The 16,202-nt window shown below is 39.2% G+C and overlaps 1 protein-coding gene across 1 annotated transcript in view; it reads right to left on the minus strand.

Moving 5' to 3' along the window:
- Window positions 1–5,312: 5,312 nt before the first annotated feature.
- Window positions 5,313–16,202, minus strand: part of LOC137293829 (mis18-binding protein 1-like) — a 28,218-nt gene continuing 17,328 nt past the window's right edge. The window contains exons 12-20 of the mRNA XM_067824593.1: window positions 15,274–15,932; window positions 14,659–14,834; window positions 13,789–13,865; window positions 11,475–11,608; window positions 10,765–10,865; window positions 9,961–10,094; window positions 8,294–8,475; window positions 7,823–7,895; window positions 5,313–6,955 (exon numbers count right to left, since the gene is read on the minus strand). Coding sequence (XP_067680694.1) covers window positions 6,800–6,955; window positions 7,823–7,895; window positions 8,294–8,475; window positions 9,961–10,094; window positions 10,765–10,865; window positions 11,475–11,608; window positions 13,789–13,865; window positions 14,659–14,834; window positions 15,274–15,932 — 1,692 coding nt within the window. The 3' untranslated portion in view covers window positions 5,313–6,799. The remainder of the gene's footprint in view (window positions 6,956–7,822; window positions 7,896–8,293; window positions 8,476–9,960; window positions 10,095–10,764; window positions 10,866–11,474; window positions 11,609–13,788; window positions 13,866–14,658; window positions 14,835–15,273; window positions 15,933–16,202) is intronic.

Raw genomic sequence — 16,202 nt, forward strand, 5'->3', positions numbered from 1 at the left:
AGCAACTATTACGCGAATTACTGTGAAGTAATGTTTGCGTGTGTTTCACATGAGGTCGTGACGTCGGATTTTAGCATTATCGAGCATTGGTGTCACAGTATAGCACAAATGTCGAGGTTTTAACGTATTTGTATCTTTTACCATAAACTGGAGACTGGTGCTTGGTTGCAGTTTAATAAAAAAAAAAGGTCGCAATGGAAACGTGCATGCAAACGGGACTTTGTTTGTGGTTTGGGCGGATACTTCCAAATCCATTCACATTGTGCTGTGACGCAATGCAGCTTACCAGCAGCATTTGAGGATATTTTACCTATCACTGACCCCTCAGGGTATGTTCTAGCCAACCAGAAGCGCCACACATCAAATTTGGGATTACGCTCAGTAAAGCATTTTGAACAATACAATATATCTTGAAAAAAATAGAAAAAAAACAACCCAAAATGCTTTTGGTAGGCTCCCGGGTAAGCCACCCTCCCTTTGTTCCATATCCAGGCTGCGTCTCAAGGCCTGCTTTGGACGTCCTCGTTTCCTCCTGCTTTATGGGTTCCAGTCAAGTGCTTGTCTGGTGTTACATATTTTGTACTTTGTTAGCGTATGTCGAATCCAACGCCACGTTTGTTGCTTGATCTGAGTGGAGACAGGATCTCGGTTTGCAGCTTCCCACAAGTCAAGGTTGGAGACTTGACCACTTGATGCAAAGGATCTGTCGAAGACACTTGTTGATGAAAGTCGGTATTTTGATGGAGCTGGTGTCTTCCGACGATTCCGATCCATAAAGCAGGACAGAATGAACATTAGAACTGAAGATCCATAGTTTGGGTTTCAGGGATAGGACAGTGCATTTCCAGCTTGGTCTTACGGAAAGCATATTGGGCTTTTCTGATCCTAGCGTTCATGTCCTCGTCTGTGCCACCAGCTACTCAGGTAGGTGAATTCGATGACGTCGTTAATCACTTGTCCGTTGATCTGTAATGGATCTTGCTATTTGTTGTGGGTCCTTAGAACATTCGTCTTATCCCTGTTCATCTTGAGGCCAATTCTTGCATGTCCTGGAGTCGCTGTGCAGGGAGCGCTGGACCATCTGTAAATTTTAGATCCTACGGGTGAGAGTCCACTGTATGAGTCCAAACTATCCCAGTGTCAGAATAGGCTTCTCTTAGGACACAATCAAGCACCACCAAGAACATTAGGGATGTTAGCTCGCAACCTTGACTGACTCCTGTTGTTACTAGCAATTCTTCAGACAATTTTCTGTCATGAACAACTTTGCATGAAAAGTTATTGTACAGTTGCTTGATTACGTTGTCCGTCTTTTAGTGGACCCCATGAGTTGTAGGATGTGCCATACAGACGTCCTGTCCACACTGTTAAACACCCTTTTCAAAGTTGATGAAGCAGACGTAGAAAAGAGATTGCCATTCAGTCATTTGCTCAACGATGATCCAGCTATCTGGACTGCAGATGTCCATTCTTTCCTGAACCCTGTTTGCTCTTCTCTAAATCTGTCGATGGCTGTTCCAGAATGATCTGCATGAAGATTTTACTAGGTATTAAAAACAAAGTGGCACCTCCCCACTGAGTTGGGCAGCTTTTCAAGTAGATCTTTCTTCCAGTCTGCTGGGATTTCTTTGGTCCATATAAGGGTGAGGAGAACACGCAGCTGTTCTATTGATTTCTCCCACTTCACTTTGCCTCTATTGGATGTTATCTTCACCTGCTGCCTTGCCATTTTTCTGACTCTTTGAGGCCTTTCGCATTTTTGTCTTTGTAATTTCACGTGTTGATCTCCTAACGGTTGCCTGGGTCAAGCTCTGGTGGGTTCTGTTCTACACCACAGATGCTCAAAAAGTGTTTTTCATCTTATCAAGGTCTAAACACTATCTAAAGACTTTGTGTATTGGCGTAGCATTGTTTTATTGCAAACTTAGCAAAATACCTCAAAGACAGTAAGCAGCATTACCGAATTAATCTCAAACATACACTTTACAGATAACATGAACACATATTGGAAATAATACTTATAAATGACCAAAACAAAATAATGACATGAGACGTGTCTAATGATTGAATCAATCTAGATGTCATCTCTAACCTTTTCAAAATTGAGATCACTCAAGCACCTATTTCATAATGAAATCTGACTTCACATGATGAAATCACAAACACATAAACGAAGGCCTGGCAAGTCAAATATACACTGCACCATTAAAAGTTAAACCTACATAATCCTGACTTTTCAGTCAATATATACACTTCAGTGGATGCTACTAAAACAAGTTCATTTTCTGAGATGTCAGTGAGATATTTTATGTTCTGAAATGTAGGTTCTACATATAAGACTTCAATGGTAAAAGGTATTGTTACTGTACATTGTTGTAGATCATCTCTAATAATTGCAAGCACAAGAAACAGAATATCTGCTTAAATAGTAAGTTGAAGTTCAGCTATCTCTTAGACAATGACCATCTACTGATCCAAACTACCAATCTCATTGCCAGCTGGAAAGTACAATATTATTTGGAATTTATGCTGTACAGAGGTATTTGGACATGTTTTCATTATACTTCCTAAGTTCACTAATCAAAATCAATATTAGAAGATTAAGCAATGCTTACTTCTAGATTAGAAGGACTTTATTTCAGCGACTGACTGCTCACTTACAAAGCACTACATGACATCACCATGTCAGTTAAAGAAATAACACCTCAGTGTATCGGTGCCCTCAAACCAAACCAAAGAAGTCGGAAATCTTAAGTGTGTCAGAATTAGACAGAATCCAGCAATGATATAGGATCAAAGCAGTTTCTCTCATACATCTTAAGATAGTGAGTGAATATCGATTCACATCAGTATGCAGCTCCACTACATACAATGGAACCATACACCAGCCCAAATCTTGCTACATCCTTCACTGATAAACACTTAGTAAAAAAGCTCAAGAAATCCAGCACCATGAACTAGTGTGTACACATGTCAAAGGAAGGCCAAGAAGGGTCGTTTTTTGACCATGTTTTTCAAATACTGTGGAAGCCCTCTGAACTGTCATGCGTTGGGACCGGCAAAATATGCTGGTACAGTGAGCATGCTGGTTTAGTGAATGTTTTCCTTTTTGTGAGAATGATATTCCATGTGCTGTAACGACATGATGAGCAACTAACAAACTGTGACACGACAGTTAATTGGCCAAGTGACAGGTACAGCTCACCAATTTACCTCACCTATTGATGCTTAACCACCATACTTAACTGTAATCCACTGTGTTGTTAATACATGTTCAGTCAATCAACAGGAGAGCCATGAGAGTAGATGCTGGTTTTGTGAGTGTTAGCTACTGTACAAACAGTCAATTGGGCAGTCTTTATTGTGCTGAAGTACGGAGTAGGCTGACATCGAATTATAAGGCACGCAAATGATCATAAATTAACTAGCTTCTGTCGGACCAAATTCTGGTACTGATATTGAGAGCATATCGGATTGGAGGGATGCTGATTTTGAGGGCTTCCACTGTAATGACTAAAATTCGCAGATTCCCATTGAAAATATAATATCATAAATGTATTTCTTTCACTTATAGAATTCTGTCACATTATTAATCACTGTCATTGAGGGGCACTGGTGTCCCAGTCACCAATGGCACTGCAAAGTTACATCGGTTTGGCACACCAGGAACCTCTGATTGTGGGCTTGAAAACCTGGTTTGCCATGATTATTTTTCTACACTTAATAGCACCATGTCTGGTCTTGGGAACAAGCATTGTTTATATGACAGAACTTGACCTCTAGTTGGACTGTATTTATCATTGTCATACTCTAGCTGTTATACCACCCTACACCCATGGCAACAGAGCGCTGCACTCTATATACAACAAACCAGGCTTTATTACCTTTACTACCTACAGAGCAACTGGAAAACCCAGTTAACCTGCTTTGAAATTTCACCATATCCTATTTCTTGAATTACTGAACACAGATGGCTGTGATGGTTCAAAATCATGAGAAAACTGGAAGACAACTGTTATGTAAACAAATGCAGATGACTCACAAGGAAGGCATTGCTAGAGTAGCCTTTGTAAGGACCTAATGCCAACCACCTGCCTGTTTACACAGACGGCTGATTGAAGAACACAAGAAAGGAATATTCAATGGTAATGTATTTGATAGAACTATCACTGCTGTTCTTCAAGTTTGTTTCAGTGACTGTTGCAACCTAAAAACATTGATAATAACAAGAATGTTTATGTCACTGGCTTTACCATTCGGTTTGTCTAGATGGGTTCCTTTTTCTGGTGTAAGTAAACGATTTGGTTTAAAACTGTAGGACATCTCATCACAGAGTACAAAGACATTACCATAAAAATGTTACTAGCAAATGTTCATGACGTCCTGCCTGAAACATGTTTAATCACTGCATTCTGATTAATATCAAGTAATGATGAGATGCATTGTTACATGATGTACAGTCAGAGAGAGATGTGCCTCAGGTCAAGCACCTGTGACACATACACGGACTAGGTAACACACAGGGTGTAATGGTTCACCAGTTACATGTCAAGTATCAGAACAAAATAAAGTAGTCATTAGGCTGCCATAAACCACTATCTACAAATACTGTAAACAGCTAGCATCCACATGTATGTACACTGTGTCATTGGCTGTTACAATTCTACTAAATATGGCTTAGCCGGGCTATTTTTTACTTGACAATGGAAACAGGAATGTCAAATGAAAATTCTTAAGGGTGTTTTTCGTGTTGTGCACGCATGTACATATGCATGTTCATACTGCAATATAGTGTTCAGCAATACAGTCAGTAAGCACTACTATAGCAAAGCATATCAGCACAACATAGTAAAATGTAGGATATAATGTAAGAATATAATTCTGTTGTCATTAGACAGAGCTGCTTTAGTGAAAATGCCCGAATATTATTATCGACAATCAGGACCATTTGGATAATGCAGAGAAGTATGTAGTAACCTCTACACATTCATTTCCCCTTGTTGATTTGTTAACACACACTCAGCAATATTCCAGCTATATGAAGGGCAGTGGGGTAGCCTAATGGTTAAAGCGTTCGCTCATCATGCCAGTGACATGGGTTTGATTCCCCACATGGGTACAATGTTTGAAGCTCATTTCTGGTGTCCCTCTACAAAGATATTGCTGGAATATTGCTAAAAGCGTTGTAAAACCCCACTCACTCATTCCAGCTATATAATGGGCTCAGTGGCTAGTAATCACATTCACTGATATCCAACATGAATTCATTAGATGAATGTTCATTTTAGATGATGAAAACAAAGTTTAAGCAATTAAAGGGCGATGAAATTTATTCTCTAAAAATACAGCCTCAGCTACAGGATGAATCACAAATTAGTATTAGTTTCCCTTTTCACCTTATTCGTATATTGGAAGAAGGAACTCAACATGGAGTCATAGAACCAAATAACCATGTTTCCTAGCGGCTCAGATCAAACAGATTTGACCCAAACAGTAGTTTATGATGAGAAATAAAACATGTCCAGTAAAATAAATCATGTACATGTGTTTACTTGTAAGGTTTTGAGAGCAGCTTTACCATCATCCAAAAAGTGTGTTATTAAGGTCATTGTGAGAAAAAAGTTTTTAAATAAACATAATAAACACACTAAGTGGCATAAATATACAATTCAATATACAAGGTAATAACAAACTTTAAAATAAATATCTAAATGAAACAAGTTAAAAATGGTGCCATACATCCATCAGCTGTCAATGCGTCAGATCAGATTAGAACTTCCTCTTGTGAACGCAGGTTTTCCCCAGGTAGTCATAGTAACAGCAGACTCTGTTAAATCATCCACCATTTACGGTCAATATCTAAAATACTTTTATCACTATCATAATTTCACTGTACATTTGAACACAAAATCAGGGGTCTGTAATATGATGTTTTAGAGGCTCACAACAGTCTTTGTGTTCACTTCTCCAGCAGTTGTCAATATTTATCAGCGGCAAGCACTGCCCATGATCACCATTCAGATTAAGTTCCTTTCAGGGCTTTCACACATGTATATATGATTTGTAGTTACCGAACATCTGACCAGTCAGACAAAGGGGATATCCTGGCTGTTCAACATCCCATGCATGAAGCTTTGTAAGTGATCATGGTTTATGCAGATTCAACAATATTTCAGCAATATCACGGCGGGTACATAAATGTGGTCATTTACACATACTGCACCCTTGAGGGGAATCAAACTCAGACCTTATGCATGAGAAGCCACTTCACCACTGAGCCATCCTGGTTCGAAAACGAGGCTGTATTTATCAGTGTCACGAGTTTTAAGATGCCCACCTTATGGCAACCAATTCCAGCATAAGTTTTAGAATAGCAACTGGTTACACATACAGTAGAGGGATATTGTAATTATCAGAGAAAATAATCATTCACAAGTAAACTGATAACCATCATCACATTGAAGACTGAAGAAAACCAAGGTAAGGTTTAAATCAACATCTGCTAACTGACTTGAACCATGTCACTCTTTTTCCTTCTTTGGAATCTACATAGCGGTCAGCAACAAATAACGTCGCACAGATTGTAGGGGGAACCCATCATTATTTCTTCATTTCTGTTCTGAAGCTTCCAGAGCATACTGTAGTTCATATGACAGAGAACTTCAGGAACTCATCACAATCTGTTTCTCTTGACATCACTGATAGTAACCACTTCTCATGCTGGGTGGGCAGGAGTGTTTACTGCAGTTCATCCTCCATGGACATCTCACAACATGTCTTCAGCCATCATTAAAATCACTTAGTCTTCATCAGACCAGTAGTAGTCCTTTTCTTCTTCCTCCATATCCTCTTCTTCCTCCACCTCTTCAAAAAGATTTGTAAGTGTGGTGTTATTTCTGAACAGTGACTTGGTAGGGCCCATCTTCTCAGCACCGCTTGCTCGAGGCGTTTGATTCTGTGGGTTTAACCAAACGTAATTGTTAAATAACAGAATACTTCTGTACAAACAGTGGTTCTCAGAATAAATTGGCAAATCGTTTACCATGTTTCAGTATCATTTGCTATCATGTACTGGAGACATCCAGACTGACACTGGAAACCAGTTATTCAAAACAATGACCTGCATCCACCAAAGAGGCAGTTCTAACGGTGGCATTAGTTAAAGAAGATTATACATGTCGGTGTTCCCGTTTTCCACCAGTGCTCTTTGCTCCAAGGCAATACTGTCTCCTATATTTTACCAAAGTCTTTTGACTGTCACTGTACTATAACTGCTTTGTGGAAGGGATTGGGTGAGGTAAGGTGAGGTGAGGTGAGGTTGGCTTTAACGTCGTACTTAAGAATATTTCATTCATATGACGATGTGCATGCATACTGAATACCCCACTCAGACACATACTGACTCTGACCCGACCAGTCCATGTTGAACCCATTAATGCAAATGCCAGGCAGTAACCAAATAAGTACCATATTTTAACGTCTCTTGGTATAATGTGGCCAGGACACTATAACCACTACACAATGGAGGTGGTGGAAAAGACCAGGTGTCATGCAGAGACTGATGAAGGATACCAATATAAACCTTGGCATGGGACTCACAAGTATCAGATACTGGCAAATAATCAATAAAGGTAAGCTGCAGGGCCTGAGACATGTTGCTCATATTCCAGTGAGCGAGTGAGGTTTGTTTTATGCCATACTCAGCAATATTCCAGCTATGTGGCATCAGTCTGCAAATAAACGAGTCTGGATCATACAATCCAGTGATTATGATATTCAAGAAATACAACAATGAGAGTGTTATGTAAAGCAGAGCAGTCACCTTGGAATCCTTTACTCTGTTCTGTCTCCCTCCTTTCCTTTGATTCTGTGCAATTACTTGATCTGCCATTTTCCTGAAATGATGAAACATCTGAAGACTGGATCACAGAGAGCTGGACTGATTGTTACTTATGCTACACAATGAATGTCAAGGCAACCAAACTATCGCCAGGTCGACATTTCTCATACAAACGGTCATGATTTCATGTGCTTCCCAGATGACTATCACATTTAATAAAATCAATTCTTGGTTCTCAGTACCTCTTAAGAATGATCTGAGAAACATTTAAATGTAGACAGAGTGACCTAAATCAATCCATCAAACAACACTGTAAACTGTCACATAGCATTTGGGTACTTTAGAGTTCAACCATCACTAAATACAACACCATGACTTGAACAGGTTTATATATGGGCAACTATTCTCGTCTACTGTACACAGAACCTGGATGCCGACATGGAGCTACCTCACCTGTTGAGAGGGTTCAGCCATGGGGTAGTGACAGCCTTTGCACTACTGGTGGGTGTCTTGTGGGAGAAGCGGGACCCTTGAGTAACGACAGGTGTCTTGTGTCGAATACCTGGTGTTGGCATGCATTCTGATTCAAAATCAAGCTCTTCTTCCTCTGTGAGCGTAAACTTCTGAGGTAGTGACTATGAACAGAGCGGATATGCACATAGATCAACATCTGGTAACAGTTAATCATGAATTTCTCACACTATGTTGAAGCTAAGAATTCTTATAAATGTTCATCAGGTATGCTAGATTGACTGGCCTCAGTAACATGGTGATGACTAATTCATTTCGGTTGAAAAACCATTTTGCTTTAGGAATTTTCTACATTTCCTTGCCACAATAACTTCAAGTGCTTGAATATACACCATATGGTCAAATCTTCAATGGTCTTTATAAAAAAAAAAAATTTCAATGAGCCTGATAAAGTTACAAATCAATGAGTAGGCTATATTCACCCTGTAACATATGTTATATTTGGGATTACACTTTCTTAGTAAAGTACAAACTCTAGTACTTTTCTTGAGTTGAGTCCCATCTGGGACTTGAACCCACAACCTCAGTGTCAGGCACCTAATCACCAGCACACAAAGTCAGTGGCCTAACCTGCTAAGCCACCGTGACTTCCACAAAAATGAAAGTCGAACAACTGGTAGTCTAGGCTGCAGGCTTTGTGTATTCCTCTGATAAGTGTAAATTGGTACGACTCTCACAACCGAAGGCTATGATTACACAATGCCGTTTAGAAAGTGGTCAGATGTAACATAGCACATACAGTTATCACTCGCAATAACATGCTTCCTGATACTGAGGATTCGGTTAAACCACAGGGTAATCCGTGGCTCCCATAAAAAAGTTGAACTGCGATCACACCCCTTCACGAAATCGAAAATAGCTCATCAACAAATCCGCTGTTGTGCTCTGATAAATTACATAAACCATAATTCAGAGTGGATGGCAACTGACAGTGTTTATTTTACATATCCATTGTTTCAGACACTTAAAACATGGAGGGTTTTCTCAATAATAATCATACCAACATTGTAGTAGTAACTTATGAAAGACATGACATACTATCAATCGAATTACGATGAGTACTAACAATGTTTGCTGTGATACAACACCCCACGCTGTAGCGTGGTAAAACACAGTCATGCGAGAATGTATAGCATCATAAACCACATTTTATTTCATTAAGTTCAATCCCAATTTCATTCATTAAAACTGTTGACAGAAACAACAGGGACACTCACTTACCACATTCGCGAGAGTCTGTTTTTCGCGCCTACCGCAATAGCATCAATTTCACATTATTCTTAGCAATCCCAAACAGATTACAGTCTTGTAGGACTCCGAGACCCATGTCATTGACTCACTGAAGTCATTTTTAACAATTAAATGGCCAACATTTTGCTTTTTCACAATCAAATTTGCAAGTACCGCGGGAAGTCAGCGGTGACTTGTCAAACTGTCTCCTACGTAAAGTGTTCATTGTTATGTTAAATATGTTTGCAGAAAACATGCATTTATACTAACCTTGCTTCTATATAGCAATGTATAATAACCTGTTACAATAACTGCTTTATATATAAAATATTCTGATAATCTGAAAAACTGCTCTTCACCTTCTTCTGAGTGCCAGTCTTTAGAGGTGTGGCATCAAAGATGTCATCTTCTGCTCCTTTGTTATGTTTGTTGTAGACCTCTCGCATCTGCTCCTTGCGTTTCATGGTGCCACGGCCTGCAGTCACCCCAGCAACTGGAAGCAATAACAGTGCTATAGTCACCTATACATATCATATGCATCATGTCCAATTAAAAATATCACTATAAGAGTTGGTGGATAACAAACAATAGCTACAGGAACTAGTGTGGGTTAATGGCCACTGTTGCTTAAGTACAGAGAGTAAGTGTGTGAGTATTGTTTAGCACAGATTTCAGCCATCTTCTAGCAATATCATGGTGGGGAAGACCAGAAATGAGCTTCATACATTGTTCCCATGAGGCAATTAAAACCTGACTCTTCAGCGTGACCAGCAGACACTTCCACCAGTAGGCTACCCCAATCCTAATTCCACAGATGTTACCAAATCTAATGTATGCCTAAGGCTACCCAATCAAGCTGCTTAGTCAGCAATCAAAGCAGGTATATGACCCTCCATTTCTGAATAAGAGAGCTGTTGGTTCTGAAACAATACCCTTTATATTCACTTGATCTGTTTGTTTGCATAGAACAAAACACAAGATATTCATACATCAAGTATTCAAGATCTGTTAACGAAGATTGTTGTGTACAAGTGAATCCAACATAGACGGAAACAGTGTCATATTTAGGTTTTACTAGTTTCACACAGAGGCAATATTAACACAAATCTCTGCATAATAATGAACCTCTTGTCCTGCTACAGTGGTTAAAGAACTGTACATACTATTGTGTGAGTTGGATCTAGTTTTGCCCTTGCTTGTCTTCACAGTGGCCACAGTCTCCTCCTCCTCCTCATCGTCTTCCTCTTGCCTGCCTAGCCGACTCCTGACAACGACATCCACAGGTCTTACACACGCAGCACTAGTATAGGTCTGTGTCAGAATCAGTGCTGCTCATGCCACAGATTGATTTGTTTCACCTTTCAATCGTATCAAGAAGCACAGAAAGTTGCCATAAAGAGATTCAAATTATGCTTTAGACTCTTGAAAAACAACTGCCTGCTGTTAACTGTTAAAACTGTAACTTCTGTAATGTAACTGCAGCTGTAATCAGACACATCAAGGATACTAAACAACCATGGCATGGTATACGAAATGGTATTTCACAGAAGCGAGTTTAGTATTCTGTATATTACTCTCAAACATAAATTGATAAGAACTGTTTTCAGTGTGATGCGTCATGTTTTCTGTGGGTCAAGCTAGGTCTAATACCATTGTGACAGAGGTAATAGTACTATGACGTCATAACTGTACACCATTACATCATCACACATCTAGCAGTATTATACTAGTGTAATACTACCTTAAATAAAATATATAGCACTGTAGTAACTAACTCATATGCATGTGCATACCTTTGTACTGACACAATATAAGTATTGTCAAAAACAGTTGCAATCCCCCCTAAATGAGCATAATATTCCCAGCTTCATACTTATTAAGTGCTTTTTCCATTCTGAGACTTTGAATGTCCTTCACGATGGGGGTTTTGTGTAGAGCTCCTGGGGTGGGAAGACATTCTTCGTCAAAGGTCAAGGTTTCTTCTGCTGTCAGGTTGAATGTCTTACTCTGAAATGATAGACAGCTGTAAGCGTGGCAATGTATTTTGTAGAAGTCTTATCACCATTATCCTAACAAATAAACTGTAATAGCATATGTACTGTCAACTACAAGTGTCAAAATTGCAGTGAGTGAGTGAGTGAGTGACTTGGGTTTTACGAAACTTTTAGCAATATTCCAGCAATATCACTGCAGGGGACACCAGAGATGGGCCTCATGATGTACCCATGTGGGGAACTGAACCTGGGTCTTTGGAATGACGAGTGAACACTTGACCCGTTAGGCTACTTCACAGCTCCCACAGAATTGATATGATCAGTATATGTGTTGAGTAACTGAAAGCTGCTGACACTGCAGTATACAATACTTATGGGATATCAGTGTGGCCAGTGAATGATTCATCATTAGTTCCTGCCAAACAAATGTTTGATAACATGAGCCTTGATTCACAGAGAATGATACAATGATCCATAGTCACTGCGATCATCCATCCATAGGTGGACACAACAGACCTTTTCTGCCTCTGAATCTCAAATGATGCAGTCGAAAGAGTAAACTACAATGACAGTAACACTGCTTTACCCTGACAACTCTGTAAAAGGTTTACTGAAGTCAGTTTCAACGAAATCAAAGATAAACTTCAATATAATACCCTTTATGAACTTCTGTCAAATCCATAGGATTCAATATATGATATCAATATGATCATATTCAAAATGATTTTAGTAAGAATTATTCCCTTATTATTTCTTACAAATAGGTGAGGTGAAGTGAGGTTTAATGTTGTACTTGAGAATATTTCATTCATGATGTGCATAAGCGTGGGTGTGCGGCTGCTTGTACTAGTCCAGACTTAAACTGATTTTAAACTGCTAGCTCACAGAGATACTATGCTGCAGTTAAGCATGAATCCCCCACTAATACACATTATACTATCTCCAAGCAAAGCACCATATTTCAGTGTCTTTTCGTCCAACTTGGCTGAGGATCGAACTGTGACTTTGCACTCTCTGAGCGAAAGCTGTAACCACTACACCACGGAGGTGGTTTTCTTACAAAGTATTATGTGGTCAGTGGTACACAGACTAAACCAGTGATAAATGGAGGTGACACATTTGGTCTTTTCAATCCTGTTAATCTGGTATGGCTGTCCACACAAAACAGGTACTTGTGTCTTGAAACCCTAAGGAAGGATTAAGAAATACAGTTCGTTCTGCCACCATGTATAGTGTAATAAAGCACACTTTCGCCTGAACCATTACATCGTTAAAGCACTTGGATGCTCCGAGTGTGCTTTATTACACTATACATGGTGGCAGAACGAACTGTATTTCTTTTCTAACATGCTGTATTTAACCATTTCTAAGCCTAATTTCGATTAATCTACGGCAGAAAACAAACGACGGTGTCAATGACCTAAATTAAGAATCCTCGCACAGGGTTAACTGACGTGCTGTTCTCTTGACGTGTAAACCCTGTATGTTAAGACAAACGTTAATAGAAAAACAGATGATGAACAGTTTGGTGACAGTTTTTGTTTAATATCTTCTCTACATCATTTTAATTACATCTGAGATTCTCTTAAAGCATACAAGGCAATATGACAGTCTCATTTCTACTACCAACGAAAGTTTAGATCAGTACATTCAGCTGAAACTGAGTAGTCTTGTGACATTCCATGATTGCATTGCAAACATTACCGTGTCTCTGTAAAATTTTGAGTCGAACTATGAGACATTTTATCCTTCGGAAAACATAAACATAATGATTTCACCAGTGTTGTTAGCTGTGTGACGCAACTGCAAACCAAGTAACGGGATGCGACGAAGCAGTTTACTGTGGGAGTCTATATGAGGCATTGGCAACTAACATCCATCATGACGTTGGTTACATTGTGACGTAATGCCAAAAAGTTTCATTACGAGGGGCTGGCTGGAATGGCACAATGACGTCAACACACTGTGACGTAATGCAAAGTGCTCATTATCGTCTGATAAAGTATTGTCGGCACCTTTGATCTTTCACCAAAGCACCTTAGAATACTGAATACAAACTGTCAAACACAAACATATCAGCTTTTTAAGAAATGTAACTAGTATTTTAACAACAGTGCCCATTCAAGTGATCCATGAAAGAGGCACACAGTTCAACATGGCATAAACCCAACTATAAAAGATGGCTAATTCTACCTTTTTGTTGTTGCTTGGTCTAAATGGAGTTGCTCTGAAAAAGTCATCATCTTCTGTTTCTGTATATTTGGCCTTTCCTGTAGAAGAAAGAAGACAAGTCAGGGGGGTTTCAGCAGCACAAGTTTGAGCACTATGATAGTTATGATCAGTTTCATGTGGAAGCAGCATTATCTGTTTTCTGTTCTTTCGATTCTGTGACAGCACCAGAACTAACTTCTTGCCTTCCAGAAACTACTTCCTGGCACATCTACTGTAGTCATGCAGTTTATGGTAACTCACAGATGATGTAGATCATATTGATATTGAAAGCACTGACTGTTGTGAGTGGGTGGGGTTTTATACTACTTTTAGTAATATTCCAGTAATATCATGGCTGGGGACACCAGAAATGGATTTCACACATTGACTGATTGAGTACCTGGGATCTGGGGTTTTTTTTGTTTGTTGTTCAGTGCTGCACCGAGGAATAATTCAGCTATATGACAGCGGTTTATACATAATAAAGTGTTGGGCAAGCCATCGAGCCTGACCACCTGATCACTCTTGACACAAATATGTTGCTGAAGACAAGTCCTCACCCGGATCTTCACTGGTTACAACTGGTTGTGAGCAAACTATGCCGGTAGAACATGGTAGAAAGAAACGACTAACAGGGTTGGGTGTCAGGGTCCACATTTTGTTGATGTATATTATTGGATCTGTACAGATTGAAGCCCAAGATGTCATACACCAGATATTCTGGTCCAAACTTTAAATATTTAGTGTGTTGCATATAGCTGAAGTGTTGTTAGGCGCAACGTAAAATAACAAACAAACAATTATTACTGTGTTGTAATTGGGATTAAACAATTTAGCAAACTATCTGCTTACCTTTCTTGGACCTAGTCCTCCCTTTTGGTTTAGACTTTGTTTTGGGTTCTGGCTTAGAGGCAGTGTTTGGCGAGTTTTCATAATATATCCGACATTCATCCATCGTCCTTGTCTCAACAGATTCTGCAATAACTTCCCAGAAGTAGGGATGTTCTTCTCTTGTCCGCTCTATAGCTCTGTCAACATAAACTAAGGTGTTGAGGGCATGACATGGCTATAGCATGGAGCAGGTGATTTCTTACTGCAACAGAACGACACTGGTTCAAGGCAGAATTTTCATTAAGCTCCCTCAAACTAAGAAACACATTTCAATACTAAAATGGAGGTTTTTAATACTAAAATGGAGGTTTTTAATACTAAAATGGAGGTAAAGTAAAATGGGGTTTAAGGCCTGCAGAGATTCCTGTACTTACGTACGTATGTGTTTCTGTTATTGTTCATAGCCCTTGTCAAGCTACAGTTACAATACCCCACAAACACACAGAACTATTACTGAAGCTTGTATTTCAGTAAGATATAGGTATTTTACAATGCTGTCTAAGGTGTCTGCAGATACTATTTATCTTTAGAATATTTAGTGATAATGGCTGAATCATACACATGTAAATAACTCACCTGTAAAGTCTCATTATTTCAGATTTCCCCCATGCAGTTGATGATTTTGATGCTGCTTTTTTAGAACTGTTTTTTTTCTTGTTGGGGACACTTTTCTTAGCTTTAGTCTGACTTGTGCTTGACTCTGCTTCAGATTCATCTATTCTTTTAGGCATCCTCCTCGCTTTCTTTACTGCATTATCATCACTATCTGAAGACGGCTCAGTGCTTTTTCGCTTCCTTGAAACTTTTGCCTTCGAGCTTTTTGACTTTATTGTTTGAGAATCTGATTCAACATTTGAGTTCTTATCAGAAATTATTGCCTCTTCGTCGCTTGATGTTTCTTGTACATCTAAAATTCGTCTTCGACTTCGAGCTGGATTTTTGCTGTGCTTGTCCTTTTTCTCATGCACAACAGTCCGAGATTGTTTATTTATTATATTCTCTTTCATTAAAGTCACAGGAACAACAGGGATCATATCAAGCTTGCTCTGTCTGCGAGTGTCCTTCTTCCTCTGGTCATAACAAGTTTCACGACGGTCTTTAGGCAGGGCTCGGTCTGATCTGGCCTTCTCAATAATACCAAGAACCTGTGACTGGACATCTACACTCTGATGTTTAGGAGTAGACATAGTGCTTGTATTTACAGTTACATACTTTCTACAATGATGTGAGCGGGTCTGAAATAAAAAGAGCACTTGGAAATATTCTGTACTGTACATCATAAGTACTATATGCCTCTTAACAGCCCTATGACCTTCTCTTAAAGATAAATTTTGATTGAAATTATAATTTACCATTACACTGTTGTAAAAATGTGATTTTCTGAATAAAATTGACATTTTATACGTATTCTGACTCATGCTTATCATCCTTGTCTCCTCCCTCTGTGTGAAGATAGGGCTTCAATTAGAAGGGAACCTAAAGAGATTTCAAGTGTTCCGCTATCT

The sequence above is a fragment of the Haliotis asinina genome, chromosome 8 (assembly GCF_037392515.1).
Source record: "Haliotis asinina isolate JCU_RB_2024 chromosome 8, JCU_Hal_asi_v2, whole genome shotgun sequence".
Classification (NCBI taxonomy): Eukaryota; Metazoa; Mollusca; class Gastropoda; order Lepetellida; family Haliotidae; genus Haliotis; species Haliotis asinina.